The sequence below is a fragment of the Clinocottus analis genome, unplaced genomic scaffold, assembly GCF_023055335.1.
Source record: "Clinocottus analis isolate CAN_PGR_092001 unplaced genomic scaffold, fCliAna1.0.p SCAF_4, whole genome shotgun sequence".
Classification (NCBI taxonomy): Eukaryota; Metazoa; Chordata; class Actinopteri; order Perciformes; family Cottidae; genus Clinocottus; species Clinocottus analis.
This window is the reverse complement of record NW_027176153.1, coordinates 20,165,548-20,187,143: the sequence shown is the minus strand read 5'-3', so window position 1 is coordinate 20,187,143 and position 21,596 is coordinate 20,165,548. Positions and strand designations below refer to the sequence as shown.

Genomic DNA, 21,596 nt, shown 5'->3' with positions numbered 1-21,596 from the left:
GTGTGTGTTTTTCTGTGTGTTCCTGACAAAGTGTTTAGTGAGTCGCTTTCTTTTCAGTTTTGTGTCTGTACTCTTTTGGAGTACATCATTGCAAAGTTGATGGAAATGTTTGTGGAGTTCGTCACGAGGACGCCACACAGACCTGTGTACTCGCGTGTCGACGCATCAACCTTTCCAAAGTGTTTTAGATCTTCTACTTCTCTGAGAAAGAGATTCTTTTCCACTCCGTTCATTTTTGAAAGGTCTGTGCCATCACAGCCGCATGTCTTTTCACGTTAAGAGAACATGCAACACTTTAGGGAATCTTTGCACAAATATATAAATTGTGTTTGCGGCATTTTAATTTCCAAGATGGTGATGATTAAGACTTAAAATAAGAAGCCTGAATGAGGGGAAAAGGAGCTCTAGTTAAAGGATAGCTCAAAGTTTTAATTACATTACCTCACATTAGTGTAGAATGTAGAGATATACTCGGGGCTGTTGAGTAATCTGTGTTGATCTAAATCCATCCACAACACAATCACAGATTTCATGGTTACTTGCTCAGCATCACTTTCATCACCCTGGATGTGTGTGGCACGGGCCAGCAGCGACGCACAAATACAGTGTGTCCATTGAAAACAAGCAGCATAAACATTACTTGCTCCCCATAATCTGCAGCTCTTTGAGAGGTTTAGGGCACCCCCCACCCCGAACCCTCGCCTTGTGTACAATACAGCAAGTTAGAGTAATTTCTCTGCTTTGGCGAGAGCTTACAGACATTCTTCATTGACTGAAGTACTCAAATGAAAAAAAAGGCCGTTCCAGCTTGGCGCTGTTGAGCTGGGTTAACCTACTCACCTGTCTGTGGGTAGATTAGCAGAGTCCACAAAAAGCTCAGGGGTACCAGGCAGAGCTGCCGGACCTCAAAAAGTGCAAACATTAAGCTCAAATGAGTTTATCTAAAGACTGATTGGACCCTTAATTAACCAAGTGACCTCTGACCTTCTGGGGAATAAGCGAGGGATCAGTTTAGGGATCAAGACAAAGGCGAGCACAGCCTTACCACACACCGAACGCTAATTCAGTGAAGAATGCTCGTAATTAGCCCCCACTGGCCTTCGTTCCATGGCACATTTTAAGAGGAAAAAAAACACTGCTTTGTCGGATAACTTCCTAAAAGGGTTAAACCAAAAAAAAAGATTTCTCTTTCAAAGGATTTACTGTGCCATGAAAAGAACAAAGTATTCTTCAATCCTGTAAAAAAAAAAAAAAAAAATGTATGTTTCTTCTGGATCACACGTGTAGCTCGTGACCAGGACATCAGATAGTGCACGAAGATGCTGCACGTCTTAATCTGAAAGAAAAGGACTTTTATTTGGTAGCAAAGTTGTTCAAACGAATATTTAGTGTGTATTGTGCGGTGTAATCATTTCACGAGTTGATGCAGTGTAACCGTACATGCATTGTTGTCGACGTTTGCTGAATAAAATGAGTTACGTAGTTAACTGTTAGCTTTCTAATTATTACAGCTGTACATCATGAGCAAATAAAACCGAAAACCACACAGTAAAGACAGACTTTTTTTTAGCTTTTTTATGTTAATTTTAACACAACAATTATTGTTTAAAACAAGACAACAGGTCTTTTTGTTCCTCGGGGGTAATACGCCACATTTTTTGCATCACAGCATGACAATTTTTTTCAGGCGGGAAAAAGACCATGGGCTGCTCTCGATGTAGCCGCTAACATTAGCATCACAGTTGTCGTCCGCAAGTTCCTCAGAGCACGTTAGCGGCTTAACGGCGAGACAAAGTGGCCTATTCTTCTCAGGGCTGCATAGCGAATGGCGGGGTGGGGGGCGGGGTGGGGTGGGGTGAGGGGGGGCATTCTTGTTAATGTATCCTGGTAGGACCGTCATGGAATGCCCAAAGCATGCGAAGTGAAAAAAAATACAGATCAGTGTTTGTCAGCTTGTCAGCGTCCTTTGTGAGTACAGCGGGCCGCTTTGTGCGTGTTTCTGCAGAGGGTTTGGGACCGTCGGAGGGGTTACGTTGCCCGGGGCTAAAAAAACAAGCCGATAAACAACAAGCTGTCTTGTTTACTGTGGCTGCAGATGCTGCGAGCCGGCTGTTGACGTCAAGTTTTCCAAACTGTGTATTTTGGAAAGAGTACATTAAGTGAAGTTGGGGCAAGTTAAAGTTAAAGTCCCGCTGGCTAAGATCGCTCTATAACCCATTGTTCTGCTTTATTGGCTCTGAACCGAGCTGTTCGGTATTAGAGATTTATCGCAGTGTATGTTGGATGGAACTCAAACCAAAGCTCGTATCTGTGTTTGGACTCTTTATACGTCGTTACATTCAGCCCGTAGAAGTCCCCTCTGTGTGTATATATGCGAACACACGACAAGAAGGATCCTTTTGTCTCTCCTCAGGGTCTTTAAAAACAGATACTTGACCAGTTTGCACGAAACAAAAGGCTACAATATGTCGCCTGTTGACGCTTCACCCTGAGGTCCGTGGCCCCTCAGGGGCCTCCAGTGAACTCGGGGCAGTTAGATCATCTAATTATGTGTGATAATTTTGGAGAAAAACCCCTCAGGAATTGTCTAGTTAAGTAAATGTAAGAGGTCTTCTCCTTACTCATTTTAGGACTGCGACTAATGATTATTTTTATTTTTCATCCTTGATTGATCTGCTCTTTATTTTCTCATTTAATTGAAGAATCGTTTGGTTGTATAGAGTAAGATAGGAGAGAAAAGAGAGGTATACTAGAGTCTAGCCAAAGAAAAATACTACACTGCGTTGCATAAAAAGAGTCCCTTCAAAATAAAAAATTAAATAATAATAAAAAAAATATATATTTTTGCCCAAGCAAAGACCCATTAAAAACGGGTACTGTACTCGACAGATAGATGTCTATTCAGTCAACAAAACATGTATCTTTTTTACACTCCTTAGTCATTGGCATTTTATTGTGAAATAAAAGAAAGATTCATTGTGTTAATATAGACAAAAAAATGTTGAGAACCACTGGCACACGACATGTGCAGGCCAGGAATGGGCACATTAAAACAGCACAAATTAATGAAATTCACTTTATTTATACAATATTACAATACATTTGCCTATTGAATAGTCTTTTTCTTGACCTTGGTGAAGGTCATAAGGTCAAGGAAAGTAACAAAGGAGACCAGTGGTTTACACTCGGCTATGTTATCACGCAGCAGCGTTTTTAAAGCAACTTAGACTACAGAAACTGTTAGACTGTTGAGCAATCCACGAGAGGAATCTTTACACCTCCTAAGGACGTTTTTACTTCATCCGCAAAATACGCAGTGATAACGGACGTTATTGACGACTGAACGCATCACTTTTGGACAACATTGTCTCCATTATACTATTTCTTATCATGAACTTTCCTCAGTAAAATAGACCGCAGGACCAGGTCTTCATCCTATACTTGAAGGTGTGTAATTATATTGGCATCTACAGAACAATTATCAGTATTTGACGAAAAAAGAATTTACAAGAAGACCAGAAATGATTATTATTAATTCATCAATTAAATTCTCCTAATTACCTCACCAGATTACCATGAGCTGATTCTCTCAGTAGCAGGACAGAAAAGGCTTTCACCAAACCAAATTCATTTCTGCATGTACCACACAATACTGCTGCTTGTACTTTTTCGACATGTTTTAATGCCGGTTTTCATGCACAAGTTGCTGTTGCTTAAGCAACTCTGCATGTTGCTTTTCTCAAACGCCGCTGCGATGAAATGAAGATCCTTCCCACACCGAGAGGAGCGGCGCGCTCGCCTCAGGTGTTGGAACAATGATGGGAACCGACCGGCGAGATGGAAAAGGATTAACTCTTTTCTGCGTAGGTTTTTCACCCTTAAATTAAACTTTATTTTTTCAAAATAGCTGACTGGCTGCAAATGAAGCGATGCCAACATTGTGTGTTTATGGAATAAACACATTAAATAACATTTCAGTTTCATTATCACACAATATCTATCCTTTCAAATCCCTCATTCAATATCGTGAGATTGGACTTTCAATTGGCTTTAAGAACAATAGTGAAATTATTAAGTATCCAATGGCTAATTCTCACAGACTGACAGATTTTCCAGTTATGTCTCCGACTTGTTATTTAGCTAAATGACGCTCCTGCATTACTTTCTGCTGATAACTTAAAAGATGCTAAATTAATTCCCCATTCACAGCATTTATATAGCAGCAAAATTGTTCCTTTTAAAGATTTCTTTCGGTGTATAGAATTGAAATTCCAGTACATAAAGTCTAGAGTATATATACATATAGATTTGAATACATTCAAGACTCAAGATATTTTTGCGGTCATATGCTCAGATAACAGAGTTATTCTATACAATGAAAAGCTTATGTTGGTCCTCCTAACACAGAATTACAATAAACTTAAGGTAAGAAATAAATAAATAAAAAATAAGGCACAAAATATAAAATATATAACAGCATTGCACAAAAAAATGATAATGGTATTGCCATGTTAAATATAATAATAGTATTGGTCAATGTCTCTTTATACACTATGCATTGCTACAACATTGCAATTTGCCGGAAAGTTGATGGTATTTGGGGCGGACGCTCTTGAGGTTGCGACAGCGTCCGGGTGTCCAGTCTCTTGTTCACTGATGACGTCATGCAGCAGCTCAATGCCGCTGCAGAGATGTAAACTGGACCCCCCGTCACCTGATCCAGCTATTTGTGTATTGGTTAGTAGTTAGCTAGTTAGTATACTCGCTCTCCCTGTGTGTGTCTGTGTGTGTGTGTGTAGCGTAACTCTATCAATAGAAGCGTAACTCTCAACCTCTGAGGTAAACACTCTTTTAACCTGATGCAGGTTTGTGCTGTGTGACACTTAATTAGGTTATCAAAAAAATAAAATATCGACAGATTATTTGAAAACATCAACAGACATTCATTACGTGTGTTGAATCTATATTTAGGATCAAGGTCTATAAAGTTTATAGTGTATACATTTTGATGCAGTAATGCAATGATGGCTGTTGATGATCTGATGCTCCTTCAGATACGACCATCAGTCGCGATGCTCCAGTTGAGTTAAGCACCGTAATGAGAACAAAGCAAAGACTCGGACCAGACGGACAATAATGTCGGTCTGTGGACGACCGACATTATTGAATCTCATTGTTTTACACTTCAGCCCAAATTGCGACTTTGTTCTTCTCAGCGAGTAACTGACGTGCTGTAAATGTGTCCGCTTAACAACCTTGTAATGGCGTCTTAGCTGCATGATGCAGTTTAATTTACCTCTTACATGAGAACCCTCCACCCCTCCTAAAGAGAGTCAGGTAAAGAGGTGCGACAAGCTATAAACTAGGCCACTCGCTAAAGGAGACACAGATCCAGATGCCGTTATGTAACTGAGATAAGATGCGGCTATCTTGATCATCGCTGTGTTTTATCGGCAGCAGTCGATGAGCGTCCATGCGCAGCAACAGATATGTGTCAATGCATTTCTGATCTTTTTTCTTTGGCTCCCTGTGTTTTGATAATCGTATCGTCTCAGCTGTCGAGTGCAGTGCGCAGAAGCAGTGGAGACACCAGCTTTGAGCTTGTCTGGAGCCTGAGACTTCCTCAGCTCAGTGAAACCCATTGATATGTGTGTATATATATATATATATATATATATATATATATATATATATATATATATATATATCCTCTGAAGCTATACAAAACAGACATTTTTATTTGAAAAAAGACTGAGAAGGCCTTTAATCGTTAGTTTTGAGGCGCAGTGTGCATGCTGGTTGGCGATTTAAAATGTAATTTGAAGGCGAGATGAGAGGCAAACAGTGGACGTGTAGGGATGTAAGAGGCTGTATTCTTTGGGCCGGTTTGAACTGAGAACTCGGGCCAGGCATCCACAGGGTTAAAAAAAAAAAAAAAAGAGGACAAAAAAGGATGCGGCAAAGCAACAGCCCGAGGCCAGTTTCAGTAAAAGAGTCAGCCTTGCAAAACAAAGGCAGTGACTGTTAGCAGCACATCCTGACATCAAGTGATAAATTCAGATTTTACATAAAACAACACAAATTTGAAGAAGCTCATTGTACTTCCCTGATGTGCATAACTAATGACGTTTCTTGTCTTTTAAAAGATGAGCTGGACGTGTCCGTCCTCAGCAGCTTTAGTCTTCTGGTGCGAGCGAGAGAGACGCAGCGACATCGCTCCTCAGTTCACAGAGAAGTTTAACACAGAAGTGTAACTTTAGTTGTTTTTTTAACTGAGCTCAGGTCAGTTTACTGTAAGTGATGCTCGAGCTGCTCGGATACCAACCTTATGAGGTATGTTTCAAATGAAAGTTATCTTTCCTGCGACGGCTATTTTTAAGTTTATGGAAAATAACATGAGACTGAATGCAATTTGTTTGTTTTTTTATCTTTAAAGCCATCACAGTTTGTCGTAACTCGTACATGTGTCATGTGTCTAAATGTACTAATGAGCTGTCTGTGGTGTCGTTATGTCATCAACCCCAGAATTTGTCAAGAAATTCAGGCAACAGACGGATCAAATATAGACTCTAAATGTGAACGCAGCAGCGCCGCTCAATTTAAAACGTGTCACAGCCCGACAAACAGTCTCTGAGGGGCGTTTATGAGCCTGCTGTTGCTTTTCTGAATCATCGATGCTGCGTGAGGATTAATTAAATCAAGTGTATCCATAAACCGCAGAGGAAGCACAAAGATGGGGGGGGGGGTGCGTGTACATTTTGCTACTTAAAATATGCGGGACTATAAACGCAGAAAAGCGGAACGTCGCATGAAAAAAAAAAATGTCGAAATCACTTTTCTGCTGAGACTGAGACTCTTTTAGATATCAACACCAAAGTCTCAAGAGAAAAAAATGCATAATTCACCGTCTGTTTTGAACGCTGTTCCACGTTTATTGTAATATTGTAGTCAGTTCAGTGCAATACAAGGACAGGCTTTGATGTATATTTAGTCTTAATCTGTGTATATCCATCTAAAAATAGTTTGTCTTTTTCATTCTAATAAAAGACCACGAGAAAAATATAGTTGTAGTTTAATAGAGGATTATTAGAAGTGAACACTTATGATGTATTGCACCTGTAACCATCAACACAGCCAATATAACGTATTTATTATGCCTTCCTATCCTCCCCGTCCCTCTCCTCCCACCAACAGGTCCAGACTCATCTGGAGAACCCGACCAAGTACCACATCCAGCGCTCCCAGCAGCAGCAGGTCAAGCGCTACCTGGGGAAGCTGGGCTCTCATGTGTTGAGCCTGCCCTGCCACAACCAGTCCTCTGACCACGGGGGCATGCCGCCAGGGCCGGGCAACAGCGCCCCCAACAGCCCCATGGCCTTACTGACCCTGAACTCTAACTGCGAGAAAGAGGTGAGGCGCTTTGTGACCCGTTGTGTTTCTCTTACAACAACAACAACAACAACACGGAGCGTAGCGTGCCTTTTTGTGGTCTTTCGCTCTTTTTAAATGAACCTTTTTGTCTATGTCGTCTTGTTTCAGATGGATGATGTCATTGATGACATTATTAGTCTGGAGTCCAGTTACAGTGATGATATCCTGGGCTTGATGGACCCGGGACTTCAGATGGCAAACACGGTAAGCGTGTGTGTGTGTGTGTGTGTGTGTGTGTGTGTGTGTGTGTGTGTGTGTGTGTGTGTGTGTGTGCGCAGTTCCTTTTCTTTTTAAAGGTTCGCCACATGAGGGCGTCTCATTTGGTGTGGAAAACATCCACCTAGATATTATTACACTGAAGGAAAAACAAAAACTAATTCTCAATCCCAGTCAGCTGAGTGGCCAACGGACACTAGCGCGCTGCGAGGAAGACCAACAATATCACACAGCCGGCCCAAATTTAAAGAAATAGTCACACATTGCAGATAACGCTCGCTGCAGCCCCGTCACTGTGCGGTTACCAGTCGAATAGAATTGTAATTTTCTTTTTTTTGATGTACTCGTACCCCACCTGTCATGCTCGCCTTGTGATGCTGATCAGCGTCTACACAAGGAGGGCGCTCTCTGCTTCACGCCTCTGCCGTGTCCCCTCAGATCCCCGTGAACGCGAACCTCATGGACATGTACGGCAATCAGGGCATGTCCCAGCAATGTCTGCCCGTCAGCAACTCCTGCCCCGCCAACCTGCCCAACGTCAAAAGGGAATACTCCGGTAAGCGACACCGCAGGAGACGGACAAAACGCTTTCGACACCTGGCTTCTGTCATCAAAATGTAGGACATGTTTACGGATCCGGGAGCCGTGAACATAAACCATTGAAACAATGCATACAAAGATTACATCTGCAGGCCTTTGTGCAGCCCTTAATGGAGTGTTTGATAAACAGTGTTGTGTTCCTGCACATTGTGGGGATGTTCTGCACGATGTGTTTCTGTGTGTATTCTGCACGATTTCATATTGAAATCCTTATGTGTCACAGTTTCGCAATCCCCGGCCATCATGCACATGCTGGATAAGTCTGGATCCTGCGGAAAATTTGACAATTATCAAAGGCCCGACGGCTTCCCCGTGGGTAAGTTTACGGTGAATTAGCTTCAAGCACACTTTTTTTTAGATTTGCTCTGCTCTGTTGATTATATTGAACAATAAAAAAAGACGATTTCTTTCCAAAAGCTGAAGTAAGAGCGATGGCAAAAGAAAGGCAGAAGAAGGATAACCATAATTTAAGTGAGTTTTAATTGCATGTAAATTGCTCTTAATATAATATAATATAAATATATGTATATATATATATACTCTGTAAATATAAATACTTAAGCGTGGTAACAGTTGCCATATTGTCATCTTCTTCGTTACTCTATAAAGTATATATATTTTCAGATGGGGGTTCGTCAGCTGATCATGAATTCTTTTCTCTTCTGTTTTTGTTCTGCAGTTGAGAGAAGACGACGGTTTAACATCAACGATCGAATCAAGGAATTGGGAACTTTAATTCCCAAATCTAATGACCCGTACGTTGCTCATATTTTTCATTTTCTCTTTGTTTCATATTCAAGACTAAATTAGTAACGCTCCTTGATGACGAGACTCAACATTTTATACTTAAAAAAGTTATATCTCACAAGGAAAAGGCAGGAAAAGTTCAAACATACGTACAGATTAATTCATAAGTATACAGAGTAATTCGAGTGAGTTATTGTTCTGTTCAACAGCTTCTTACAAAGTTGATGTTTTATTTCAGTTTATTTGTTAAATAATTCACAAAATGGTCAAAGGGTTAAAGTCTGATACACACAGATTCCACATGTCCTCGCTGTGGGAGACTAACAAAGGATCATCTTGTTTTATTTTAGTCATCATTTTGATCCTTCACATTATGGGTATAGTAATATATATATATATATATATATATATATATATATATATATATATATATATATATATAGTATTTATTGAGGTCAGAAGCACAACTCAAAGCTCACTCTCTCCTCCGCCCTTTGACCTCGCCTGTGGCTCTGGGAAGATCCCAGCAGCCCATTTTGTTACGTCTGTCCACCCTCGGTTGTTTGGGTAAACCCCAGCTGAGTGCTCCACCCACACATAAACCTACACACACACACACACACACACACACACACACACACACACACACACACACACACACACGCGCGCGCTCAGAGACTGCCTTTAACAAACAGACCTGGCTTTTAACATAGTTCTTATTGTAAATGGCACGTTAATGGATAAGAACACGTCCAGTACTTGTGCTTGTGAGCATTAGAAGTCTTCAACAATATTATTGATTCACAGCTTTAAATGTGAATTCAGCAATGCAATCATGGACAACACATCTGTCTGTCCTTCATGGCTGCTGAACACTTCCAACGCGATAAACACGTCTCAGCATAATCGTTGGTTCTTTAACCTTTTGGAAACCGTGAAAACACGTTGTAAGTCCCAGCATGCCCTATTCAGACAATCTTTTGGCATAAAATACGTAATTTTTCCATTTTTGAACAGAACGACACAGTTTCTTGACTGAAACACCTTCATAACAGGCCATGGCTTTGTTTTATTGTGATTTTGTTGCATATTCTGATTCTTTAGGTCCTAATCTTTCCAAAAATATGTCTTATTGACCGCTCCAGGAGGCATTTTTGGGGAATCTGGCTCATATTACGTTGGATGTTCATAGTTACAATCAAAATATCTTTTAAAAGTGATTTTTTTTGCAGATATACATTTTTTCCCCAAGACTTTGCTGAACAAATAGATACAATAAACTCAAGTATTGTAATTCATTTGGGGTTCCTACGACGGCTCAAACACAGCGGAAAAGGAGGTCTGGAGACAAAATTAGTTCCAACAGTTTTCAACGGGTTAATGCAGATTTGTTCAGTTTGGTTTAGTGAAGATTGATTTTCACCTCGTAAAACTTCCGCTGCAACAGTCGACTCCCCGGGCATGCTCGGGCGTCGACCTCATGACTGCCTGTGATCTCGGTGACCTCCCCCCGTACACATTAACGATGGAGCGTTTCGTTCTGCGGTGCGGAGACCTCGGACCTCTAACTCCTCTGTGACCTGCGGAGCGGCTCTGCTTCCCCTCATTATCCACGCCCGTCTCTTGTTTTTACAACTGAACAGAGCCAAATGCAAACGAGCGGCCCGTTACATTCAGGGACAAAAACATATCTGTTTGGTTTTTTTTTGTGAGTGGAGCGAGTGTTTTCTGACATCACATATAGGATGTGCAAATAATGGCTCCTCTGTGATTATTTTTTTTTTTTTGCCAGGGACATGCGCTGGAACAAAGGCACGATCCTGAAGGCGTCGGTGGACTACATCAAGAAGCTGCAGCGGGAGCAGCAGCGGGCCAAAGAGCTGGATAACCGTCAGAAGAAGCTCGAGCACGCTAACCGACATCTGATGTTGAGGATACAGGTACGGCGACTTTACCGGAGCTGTTGAATTGCTCTGAAAGCCTTCCACTACGCTGTGTTTTTAACCCTTTCAGTGCGGATCTGTCGGCGCCGACAGAAAATAACATGCAAACTGGAAGCGAAACTAATTTTACCGTAACTCCGCGAATATTTGCGCAATCGACGTAAATCCAACGGATTCTGAAAGCTAAGAAGCGGAGCTGTCCAATGCCGTGCGGCATGGTTTATGCAAACAAAACTGTTTGAGAAGATGTAAAATAGTTTACATGTAATGTCTGTAATCTCAAAAGCTTTGCTCAGGTTCATTTTCAATTGTTTTGAAGACAAATATGATGAAAATTCAAATATGTTTCTTACTTTTTAGTTTTTACACACTGTTTTACGCCTTTATAACAACGAATAATGACTAACACTTTTGAAAGATTTTGAAAGTTAAATTTCTTTCCTGGAAAAAAAAAGCCAAATAATTTTGCCAAAAGGACATTTTTTGACATATTTATTGATAAATAAGACAAAAAGTACCAGGCAGACTGATATCATTACAGTATTAAAAGGGTTAAAGGACTCAGAAGTTCATTCAGTGAGAGATTCAGGACGTCAAAGAGTTCCACCGAACGACTGAGGAGCTCTTTTGTCCCGGCAGCAGTTTGATTTTTTAATGAGTCGTGGTTTTTAGATCTTTCTATGTCGGTCATGTGTCTTGGCATTTTCTGGTGTTTGTTCTTGTAATGTGTTTTTATGGTGACAAATGAGTTTCCCCACTGGGGATTAATAAAGTTATCTATCTATCTACCTCCCTACCTACCTAACTACCTACCTATCTTGCATCTTAAGCGTCCTATTTTCATAGTGAAGTTAGTGAACAGTATGTTTCACGTGTGCAACAGAGACTGGATTGTCGGTGTTAACGAGCGCCTGTGCTATCGTCACAACAAATAACACTTTATATAAATAGCATCAGAGAAAAGGAACAGAGCAGCTAATTCAGCCAGCAGAGGCCGAGTAGCAGGGAGGGAGGCGTCATTTTAGCGCCACCATCTTAAAAACTAATTAGTCACAAGATAAGAGGCGTCAAGATCCGTGTCATTCAGCTCAGCGGACATTGATTGATTGATTGATTTGCGTTTGAGTCGCGGTGATTATGGAGAGAAGCGCTCTCAGGGGACAACCCGAGTATGGAAACCAGCACTTAGCAGCCACCACTTTGGATGATATCCTCCGCTTTGTGCTTGACCAGCCGTGGAGCATCCTGACACGAGAGACTGTGATGGATGTCACGGCCCAGAGTGAAACTCCTCGCTGACTAAACCCGAGCGTGTCCCGTCTCTCTTTGCGTTGTGCAGGAGCTGGAGATGCAGGCCCGGGCTCACGGCCTCGCCGTCACGTCTTCGGTGCTCTGCTCGGCGGAGCACGCGGCCCGATCCATAAAGCAGGAGGCCCCTCTGGAGGACTCTGTACAGGACCTGTACGCGCTCCACCCGCATCACCAACACCACCCGGCCTGCACTCCGGAGCCACCCGGCGGCCCGGAGCTCGGCGAGGGCCACGCCAACTACCCGGAGGGTCACTACGGTGGTGGTGGCGGCGGCGGCGGCGGCGTTGTCCACGGCAAGCCGGGCTGCAAACTCAACGACATCCTCATGGAAGACAACCTTTCCCCGGTGAGCGGGGGGGACCCGCTGCTCTCGTCCCTCTCCCCGGACACCTCGAAGGACAGCAGCCGCAAGAGCAGCGTCAGCATGGATGAGAATGATCTGTGCTGTTAGCGGCCCCTAGTGGAAGACACCTCGTCTGCACCTCCACCCGGCTGCCGGAGAGGCTTCTCTCCCGTTTTGTGTCTTTTGTTTTGTTGCGTTTTTTGTTTTTTTCCTCCGCCCCCCCCCCCCATCCATGTTTACATGTATTGAATCTTTTCCATTCATATTTTTTTGTTGTTGTGATATCTTTGTCTTTTCAAGCCCCTCGACCGTTGATTTAAAGGACTGATTATTATGAAGTGTGTGTTGCTTTAATCAAAGTACTTTGATGACAATGAGTTGCAAGAATAGACGTTTTTTTAAAATATATATTTAAAGAAAAAACATGCGTTCAACTTTAAATAGAGGCTAGATTATGTTTATTTCTATTGATTCCAAAGAATCTAGGGAAGTTATAAATCACGGTCAGAAGTGTAGATATTTTTTGTTTTAGATTTTTTTTTTTTTAAATCGCTAGCAATAATAGAAGAAGGAAAATCTATTTATTACTATAGTGCTTTACACTCCTCGTGTCTTAGATTGAACTTGAATGTGCCGATGCCTTATTAAGACGTGTACACATCAATGTTGTATTGCTATGCACATTTTTTTGGGCTGTTAGTCTTTGTCAGTCTTCCGGTTGAAATTTCTTCCTCGCTGAATATTAATCATTTGTAGATTTGATCTTATTTATGTATCTATGTTATGTACACATTCCCCTAAAATGTATTTATAACAAGGCATTTAAAAGAGCCTTCTCTTTTATATTAAACGACTGAGATAATAAATAAAAGCACATAAAATTAGGAAGATAATATGTCTCCTTTAAGATAATTAAAATGAACAAAATCAGCCTCGCTAATGGCTAATTGTAATCTCTCATAATGAGCAACAAGTCAAGTTTCACCACACTGATGCATCCTGTAACCATCCAGTGCTGACTGCTCAGTCGTGTGTGCTGGATATTTGATTAATAATCATTTCTCTTTGCCAAAACCACAAAAATAGATCCTTTTTTTTAAATATGCAGTGTCAAAACTAGCAGAATTGTAGTTCAAATCAAAAAGAAACAGCCTGTTATGACCCTGACACACACAACAAGCTGATTCGGCTTGATCGATATGATTTTTTTTTTTACATAAAAGGTGAAGATAAATCAGTTTTTATTGTATTTTTGTCTGTAGTGATCAGAACTGGTACACTGCTTCTATTTCAGCACACGCAGACATGTTTTTATATAACTGTCCATTTCCTAAATTATTCTTTTTAAGTATTTTTTTTTAACACCACTGTGGTGACGTTTCACATCCAGGATGTGTTGTTTTTTCCTCCATTATGTGAACATTTATATTGCCAAGGAGTAAAAGGAGACTGCTTTGGGATTATTTTTGTATGACATTGCATGACATTGTCCAAACACTGGAATAACCTCTGTAATTTGAAACGTGGTTTGTTCACCCTTTTTTTTTTATATCTCAGCATAAACTATTGTATTTGCCTTTTCAAACGCATACATAATATTGTATGAGATTGTAGATTCTTCATGGTGTACGGTTGTTGTGTATTTCAGCAGTTTGTTTTCACCTCGTGGAGCACATTGCATCAGTATGCCTTTGTTCATGACTACCTGCCATATATATTACAGCACAACCTCCATTTTGTTAAACTATGCAATGGTTTGACGTTGTGCCTGCAGAGCGACATCGTGTCTCGACAATGTGATCTCCTCGTGAATGAACCGAAAAGCAGTGTCAAAGTCTTTTCTTTTTTTTTTATTGATTTAAGTGCCTTACAGTCCTTTTGTGTTGCCCCCGGTGAAGGTAGAGGAGTTGAGACGGTGACGCTAAATGTTGTTGTTGTTGATGCTAGTTGGTGTTTGGCGCGTCATGCATTAGCTGAAGAGTGCCAAAGTATTTTAGATGGCAGCAGGAAAGGTACACGAGAGCGCAAAGGAAGGCTTTGTTATGATGGAAACCCAAAGTGTTCAGTAGTGGATAAATAAATAAGGCATTATGACAAAAATTCTCAGAAGAGTCAATACAGGCAAATTCATAAAGTAGCTAAACCACTGGATTCTGAAATAATTTAATATAACCTTCAAAACCATAATCATTCATACATGTTATTTCATTACTATTGTTTTCACATTTATTTATTTTGTTTTTACATCTGTACAGATTTTTTTTTTTAATTTTCAAAGTGTTTTTTTTTTTTAAAGTCTGTTTTTACTTGATAATAGTATTTTCCCCAATGGCACTTTTTATTTCAAAAGTCAGCATCGTCTATATTTCCATAAAAAGTTCACCAACCCTTCAAGCAATCACTGAATCCTCTCGATTTGAACAGCCACGAGTTCCCGTTAGCTAGCAACTACGATGCGGAAACTAAAACGGACTTGTAGCGACGGACAAAAAAAAAAAAACGTGGCTACAAATGATTTCCAGCTAACTAGTATCAGTATTAGTAGCATCTGAATAACATGTCTTTATTAAAGTTATTTCTTCAGAGAGATAATCATGAAGAGGTCCGAGGCAACAGGTGCTAACCTCGCTAGCAGGCCGTTGTTCCTGCCGAGGGAGTCATGAAACTACGGTCACTAGAAGTAACATTTAAAAAAAGTGTGATTGGGGAAAGTGCAATGCTATAAAAATAAGAATGATAAAACCAGAGTTGAGTTTTGATAAGTTATCTAATTATTTCACTAGCTTAGTAGTCTCTAGCACTTTGCTCCAGACTGAAATATAACAACAATTGGAGGAATTACCATGAGCTTGTGTAAGTGATGCGTGGTCCCCAGTGGATGAATTCCTAGTTTTTAGGGTGAGCCGCTGACTTTTCATCCAGCTCCACCAGCAGGTTGACATTTTTTTGGCTGTTAGTCAAATTTCTTGTGCCTCACAGAGCCGCTAGCAGCGCTACAGCCTCCTGATCTTGAAATGAATTACTTGTTTATGCATATGATTATTTAATTCATAATGTCTCCATGTATTTTATGCATTTCCTATTGAACAGGTTGGCATGGTTGTTGTATGTTTATTAAGGTCAAACTCTACACTGAAGGCAGTGTTTCCAAAGTTGTACTGAATATTCAATGTCCTTTTGAGACGAGTGTGAATGTAGTTCAATGTGATGACTGCCAAAATGTGTTGCCAAAATGATATGTACTATACTTTTATTTAAAAGGTATAAATAGCAGTTTTTTAACAGCTTAGCGTGATGCACCTGTTAGCGGTGTTTCTCTTCCATAATGACAGCAATACCCAAATATGATTTCAATCAGGCCTTTGAGGAAGTGATACCCATCTTTGGAAACAGTAGTTTGAAAGAAACTGGAAATCTACTTAATAATTACTTTTCTGGAGCTTTCAACTGCATCCCACAGTCTTCATCTGCCGATGGAGGTTAGCTCAGCTGTCGTCACACCGCAGGGAAGTGGTACGACGCGTCTGTTGATGTGCGTTTGAAAGCCTCGAGCAAGCTCGGGAGTTGATTTTCTTTTGTCGTGGGTGAAATACAGCTTGAGTGGACTGCAGAATGGCCTTTCATGGTTACACCAATGCCAGCTACTGAGCCTTAACAGTGCAATCGACACACAACATTGCCCTTTGACCCAAATAAGCTTCATTTTGTAATGGAACATGAATCATCCAAACCCTGAAATGTGACAGGTTAGAATGAACATCAGCACATCATTTTAAAAAAGCCATCACTAGGACCGATTCCTCTCAGTGGATCTTCCAGCTATTGATTATGACACATTATGGGTAAACCACTAATGAAGAACCATATTAGCTCAGTTTCCGTCTCTTCTGCTCACTCTCATTCCTGTGGTTCATACGGACGATGTTCTCTGCTGATGTTGCTACCGTTCTTATTGTTACAGAATATATGAGATGCATGTAGCAATGGTTGCCGTACGCATTGGTTTCAGATCGGGGAACTCAAACCCATCCGGAGTCAATGTGGAAACTATCTTGTGAGAAATATTAAAAGTTTTATTTGAAGGTTTGTGGAGCTCGTGTTTTTCTTGCAAATCTAAATCTGCTCGTGCTAACTTTTTTTTGTGAAGATCCAGATATTTAATAATAAGGATCACTTTCAGCCTTCCTATTTAATATTTATAAGCAGTGTATGGATATATATTTAATAAGACACTTATACTTTAGGCCTTAGGGCTCAACAGGTTTTACCGCAGGTATCCCATGTCACCTGTTCTAGCTCCATGACGCTGCTCGCTCTCTCTCGTCTGCTGTCGGCCGTCCACGTTGACCGGCTCCCCATGAAACACGCAACGCTGACAAGCCCTTATGTGCAATCAGAAAGGATGAAAATGTAAATACAATCATTTCAAATGTTAATTCTAATAATATACGGGTGCATGGTTATAGATCTAATTAAACACGACTGCTTTATTAGAAAGTTTAGGGCTCCTGAATCATCTTTGGAGCGAAGTCATCTGGGTTGACCTTCAGGAAACACGTCTTTCTGTCCCGACATGGTTTCTTCTACAGACTGTTTGTTTTGGTAGAAGCTTTTTCATCGAGACCCATTTGCACTCTGCTAGGAAGCAAACAGGCTGAAATTCTGCAAACGTTCAAATAAATTGGATAAAATCTCAGAAATATGTTAATCCAATTAGCCCTGTTCAGCCTTTGTTGCCAAGATCTTTAGCCGTTTCAGTGCAATATGAACATGAGCTTTCGGGAGACTTGAGACTTGTTTGGGACACGTTATCCATCTCAATAAACATTCAGTTGCCTCCGTTTCGTATAAATCCTGCTAATAAACTTGCAAGAAGATACTGTTGTCTTTGTTGCTGTACTTGGGAACTCCCGGGGGGCTCTTTAAAAAGTAATTTTAGTTGTTTTACTTCTGCGAAAAGGACGACAGCTTGAGCACACAAATGATCGTCTTGTGGACAACATACCAACTAATAAATATTCAAAAGAAGGGAGAACCACCTTCACATTAGTCTCCTTATTATTTCTGTTTATTTATTGCCTTTTGGGTTTAATTTCTCAAAAACAATGCTTTAAAAATGGTTGTCAGTAAGGTAGAAATATACACAGTCTTAGGTGTAATCTAATTGTCTTGATTGGGGACATCAGGTTTGAGGCAGCAGAATTAGAGACAGAGGGCTGGAGATTCCCCTGAAAAGAGACTTTATTTGGACATGAACTGTGTGTGTGGTGTGTGTATTAATTACACAAACAGACAAAAATGCATGACATTGTTTCATGCTTAAATTCCTCTGAGCAAACATTATAGTCACACACAAACAATACATCGGGCCAATACTGGAGTTGATCCTATTTTCACCTATGTGAAACCTTCAAATTTCGATTTTTAAAGATTTTTATTTCAAAATATCGCTGGAGGAGGTAACATAAAGGTCATCAACTCTGTGGCCCACTGAAGAGATTATTGCAATATTTATATATTTGCAGTATTGACTCTGAACTTGTGAGCAATGCTGCTGTAATCCTGTAATTTCCCCACTGAGGGACGAATAAAGGATTATCTTATCTCTTATCTTATTTTACTGCAAACAACTTGTGCGTCGACAGAAGGACTCCAGACTCAACTCTGAGCACAACGAAATAGTTTTCACTCAAACTAAAGTTCAAAATCAACCAGGACTGAGTTATAAAGAGCACTGATTCAGGGTGGATCCGGGTCTTCTGGGTCTGGTTGACATCACAGGTGAGCCTGGCAGATCACGGCAGACTTCCAACATGCACACGTTTGCTGCTTATCGGCTACAACACGCAAGGCTACCAGGAATGATTAGCACCTTCAACATCTGCCGTGATATTTGAGATTAAGCTTTTTACTGTTGATATACAAGAGTCACTCAACCCCAAAAGCTCCTTTTTTTCCAGCTGAAACCCACACAGTGTGTGCTGTTGATGGAATAAGTTGCTAAATACATTTCATTAAAAGTTATTTGAATCCTCACATTGTGCACATAGCGACTGTAAAGTCCGGCCGTGCAGCTCATGCGGTGCGTTTTAATGTTCTGTCTGTGCAACGGTAATTAGCAAGCTAGCTGTAGCTAAGCAGCCTTGCCTGCTAAGCAAGTTAAATCGAACAACTTGAATGCTTCATCCACACACCCACACACACACACACAGACACACACACACACACACACTCTTGTCACCGCGGAGGGAAGCACATCGCTTGATCCAGATAATCAGTCATTCATACTGATTCGATTCAAGAGAGGAAAAAGGCGAGCGCTGTGACTGAGAACGAGCTCAGGACAGAAAGGATAGAAAGGAAGCGTGACGTGGTTGAAGACATTGAAAAGGTCAATGATATCCTCCAGATACGCTCAGAGCAGACACCCTCAACTGACCCGTACAGGTTAGCTTCCCACTCACAAAACATAACACAATAATATCTGGAACGCATGAGCAGGCTGTATCTGTGCAGCGGTCGGTGGGTGAGTGTTTTTTTGTTGTTTTTTTGCCCTGCACATGTTTCACATGTGAGTGACAGCAGCCAAAATAGAAAGTTTTTTCACCTCCCCCCAGTTAGTGGAGCATACCAACGAGTGTGAATGTGAACATACCGTCTGACCAATGAACCTGAACAAATTACAAATGAAAACCCATTTTGAGACAAAAAAAAGAAAAGAAAGCATGCTATGTTGCTTTAAATTGAAGCTCATGACGTTCCTTTAGAATGGCATCGAACACATAACCCATTTTTATATTATATACAGAATAATGTCTGAGTGTAAATTACAAAAGCAACCCTTTTCATGCATAACATAAATCCATTTCCATCCATTTCCATTTTACCATCTCATAACTTGAATCCATGTTCTGATCACTTGAACCAGATTAAACAAGTTTGCAACTTGGGAATGTTGTTATTGAAAGCATGCTCCCAGATCCCCTGAATGTCTCCTTTCATGCTGTATGTATGGAGAGACACCGGAAAACGTACAGGATGTCAGCGAAGAGGACGTGGAAATGGCTCAACATACACACTTCTCCTTCCGCAACCCCTTCCCCTTCCTCTCCGACAGGACAGGATGTCGGCGCTTTGATGACTTCACTCGGTGGGCCGAGCGCGGCTTCAACAACACATTTAGCTATTTTCATCCTTTTATCAATGACAGCCAACTCTGCAGTGTTTCACAGGGGGGCAGCAGTTACCTGCTTGAAGCACACGAGCTACAGATCATGTGGATTTTCCACACGAGGCCGCCATGTATATATATATACATATATATATATATATAAACCTTAATAATGCAGCCAGGGATTTGCATACTGTTACATACTGTTAGCTTAACATTCATAATGTTTGGGATAGTTCATCCTCAGCGATAGCAGACCTCGGATATCTCCATGGCCAGCTCTATGAGTTCTCCTGCGTCCTGACAGGAGCCGCAGCAGTTACAGTCCAGGTCCAGCTTGTAGCTGCAGCAGTCCTTTCCCTGCGGGTCGCTGGCCGCCGTGATGTACTTGTACGAGGGGAAACAGCGGATCACGGCCCTCTCGCACGTGTCCAACAGGAGGACCGTGAACTCGTGGAAGCGACAGTGCAGACAGGCGAGAACCAGCGCCGCACATTCATCTGGTGGAAGTGGAGAGGTAGAGTAAGAGGAGAGGAAAGGAAAAAGAGGGAAAGGTAGTAAGTCCTCTTAAAGCGTCATCCAGTGCACCTCTGAGCATGATATTAAATATACATAGTGAATGGTCTTGTTAATAACACTACAGATGCTTCTCTATGTTATCAAGTTAACCTTTTGGAAAACTGCGCCGTGAAAACCATCCCGCACCCATTTTAAGTCCCAGCATGCCCCATTCAGACAATCTTTTGGCATAAAATACGTAATATTTTTCCATTTTTGAGCAGAACGACACAGTTTTCTGACTGAAACTCCTTCCTAACAGGCCAAGGCTTTGTTTTACTGAGATTTTTCTCTCCTGAAAAGAAGGTCTGGAGGCAAAAATTGGTTCCACAATTTGTAAGGAGTTAAGGAGTTGAACAATATACAGATAGATACAGATATGTGCTTTATTAATCCCCAAGAGGAAATTTGTTGTCATAGTAGCAGTGCCACACACTTTACAAACACCAAATGGAATAAATTAAGCACAGAAAATAAAATAATAAAATAAAAATACATGTATATATATATATATATAAAATATATAAACACAATGGAATACAAATACCTCCACTCGCAGGCTGGTATGAATCATCGGAGGAAAACCCGCTGCTGCTGCTGCTGCTGCTGCTCTTAAACTTGTCAGAACACACAGAGAAGCTGGATCCACGCCAGTCACCGCCACCCAGTGCATCATGGGAACTGGGATTGGTGTCCAGCTTGTCCGGCTCTTGCTCCGATATGGTGCTCAGTCTGCACGCCCCACTGACCAGCTTGCCCGCCATCTTTCTCGGTGGATTGTCCATCACTAGCCTGGGGACGCTGCCTTTAAAAAGTGTGTTAAAAAAACAAAAAAAAAACATTTAGAGTAAAGATGTGGTGCAAAAATCATATAAAGTCAGTCAGCACACAGATATCTGTTAGATAAATTACTCAAAACCTCTATGAGGCAGTTTTAATAATTCAGAGCACCATTAACATGCAGTATGTCAGGCAGGTGAGAGCTGAAGTGTATAATGGAGGAGGCTTGCTCAATAAAACTTCAGCGAGGAGAGATTATTGATTTGGAAGCTTTTATTTGGATCTAGTTTCCTGGACTGAATCGGGCCAGGAGGAAAATATATACAGTGTGAAAATATACTTACTGCACTAACATTTGGCATGCACACATGCATCAATCACACTGCAGTGGTATTGTAGTTGTGAATAACAATAACTTAATCTGAGCAGTATTTAGCCGGATCGGACACGGAGCACACAACGACAGCAACAACCTACCATCAGACTGCTCTATTTC

The 21,596-nt window shown here is 41.1% G+C and overlaps 2 protein-coding genes across 4 annotated transcripts in view; one reads left to right on the top strand and one right to left on the bottom strand.

The window, feature by feature from the left end:
* The window catches only part of LOC137800200 (microphthalmia-associated transcription factor-like), a 29,950-nt gene extending 13,283 nt beyond the window's left edge, over positions 1-16,667 (top strand). For 2 of the 3 annotated variants that reach the window (XM_068597274.1, XM_068597275.1), the window contains exons 3-10: positions 7,195-7,410; positions 7,540-7,635; positions 8,086-8,203; positions 8,471-8,563; positions 8,665-8,718; positions 8,927-9,002; positions 10,787-10,934; positions 12,277-16,667. In XM_068597274.1, the coding sequence (XP_068453375.1) occupies positions 7,195-7,410; positions 7,540-7,635; positions 8,086-8,203; positions 8,471-8,563; positions 8,665-8,718; positions 8,927-9,002; positions 10,787-10,934; positions 12,277-12,699 (1,224 nt within the window). In that variant the 3' untranslated portion in view covers positions 12,700-16,667. Of the gene's footprint in view, positions 1-7,194; positions 7,411-7,539; positions 7,636-8,085; positions 8,204-8,470; positions 8,564-8,646; positions 8,719-8,926; positions 9,003-10,786; positions 10,935-12,276 lie in introns of all 3 variants that reach the window. The other variant, XM_068597273.1, reaches the window with a different exon arrangement.
* A 3,338-nt stretch (positions 16,668-20,005) lies between these two features.
* mdfic2 (MyoD family inhibitor domain containing 2) overlaps positions 20,006-21,596 on the bottom strand; it is a 1,889-nt gene continuing 298 nt past the window's right edge. The window contains exons 2-4 of the mRNA XM_068598528.1: positions 21,578-21,596; positions 20,868-21,125; positions 20,006-20,262 (exon numbers count right to left, since the gene is read on the bottom strand). The exon at positions 21,578-21,596 is cut by the window's right edge and continues 67 nt beyond it. Coding sequence (XP_068454629.1) covers positions 20,006-20,262; positions 20,868-21,125; positions 21,578-21,596 — 534 coding nt within the window. The remainder of the gene's footprint in view (positions 20,263-20,867; positions 21,126-21,577) is intronic.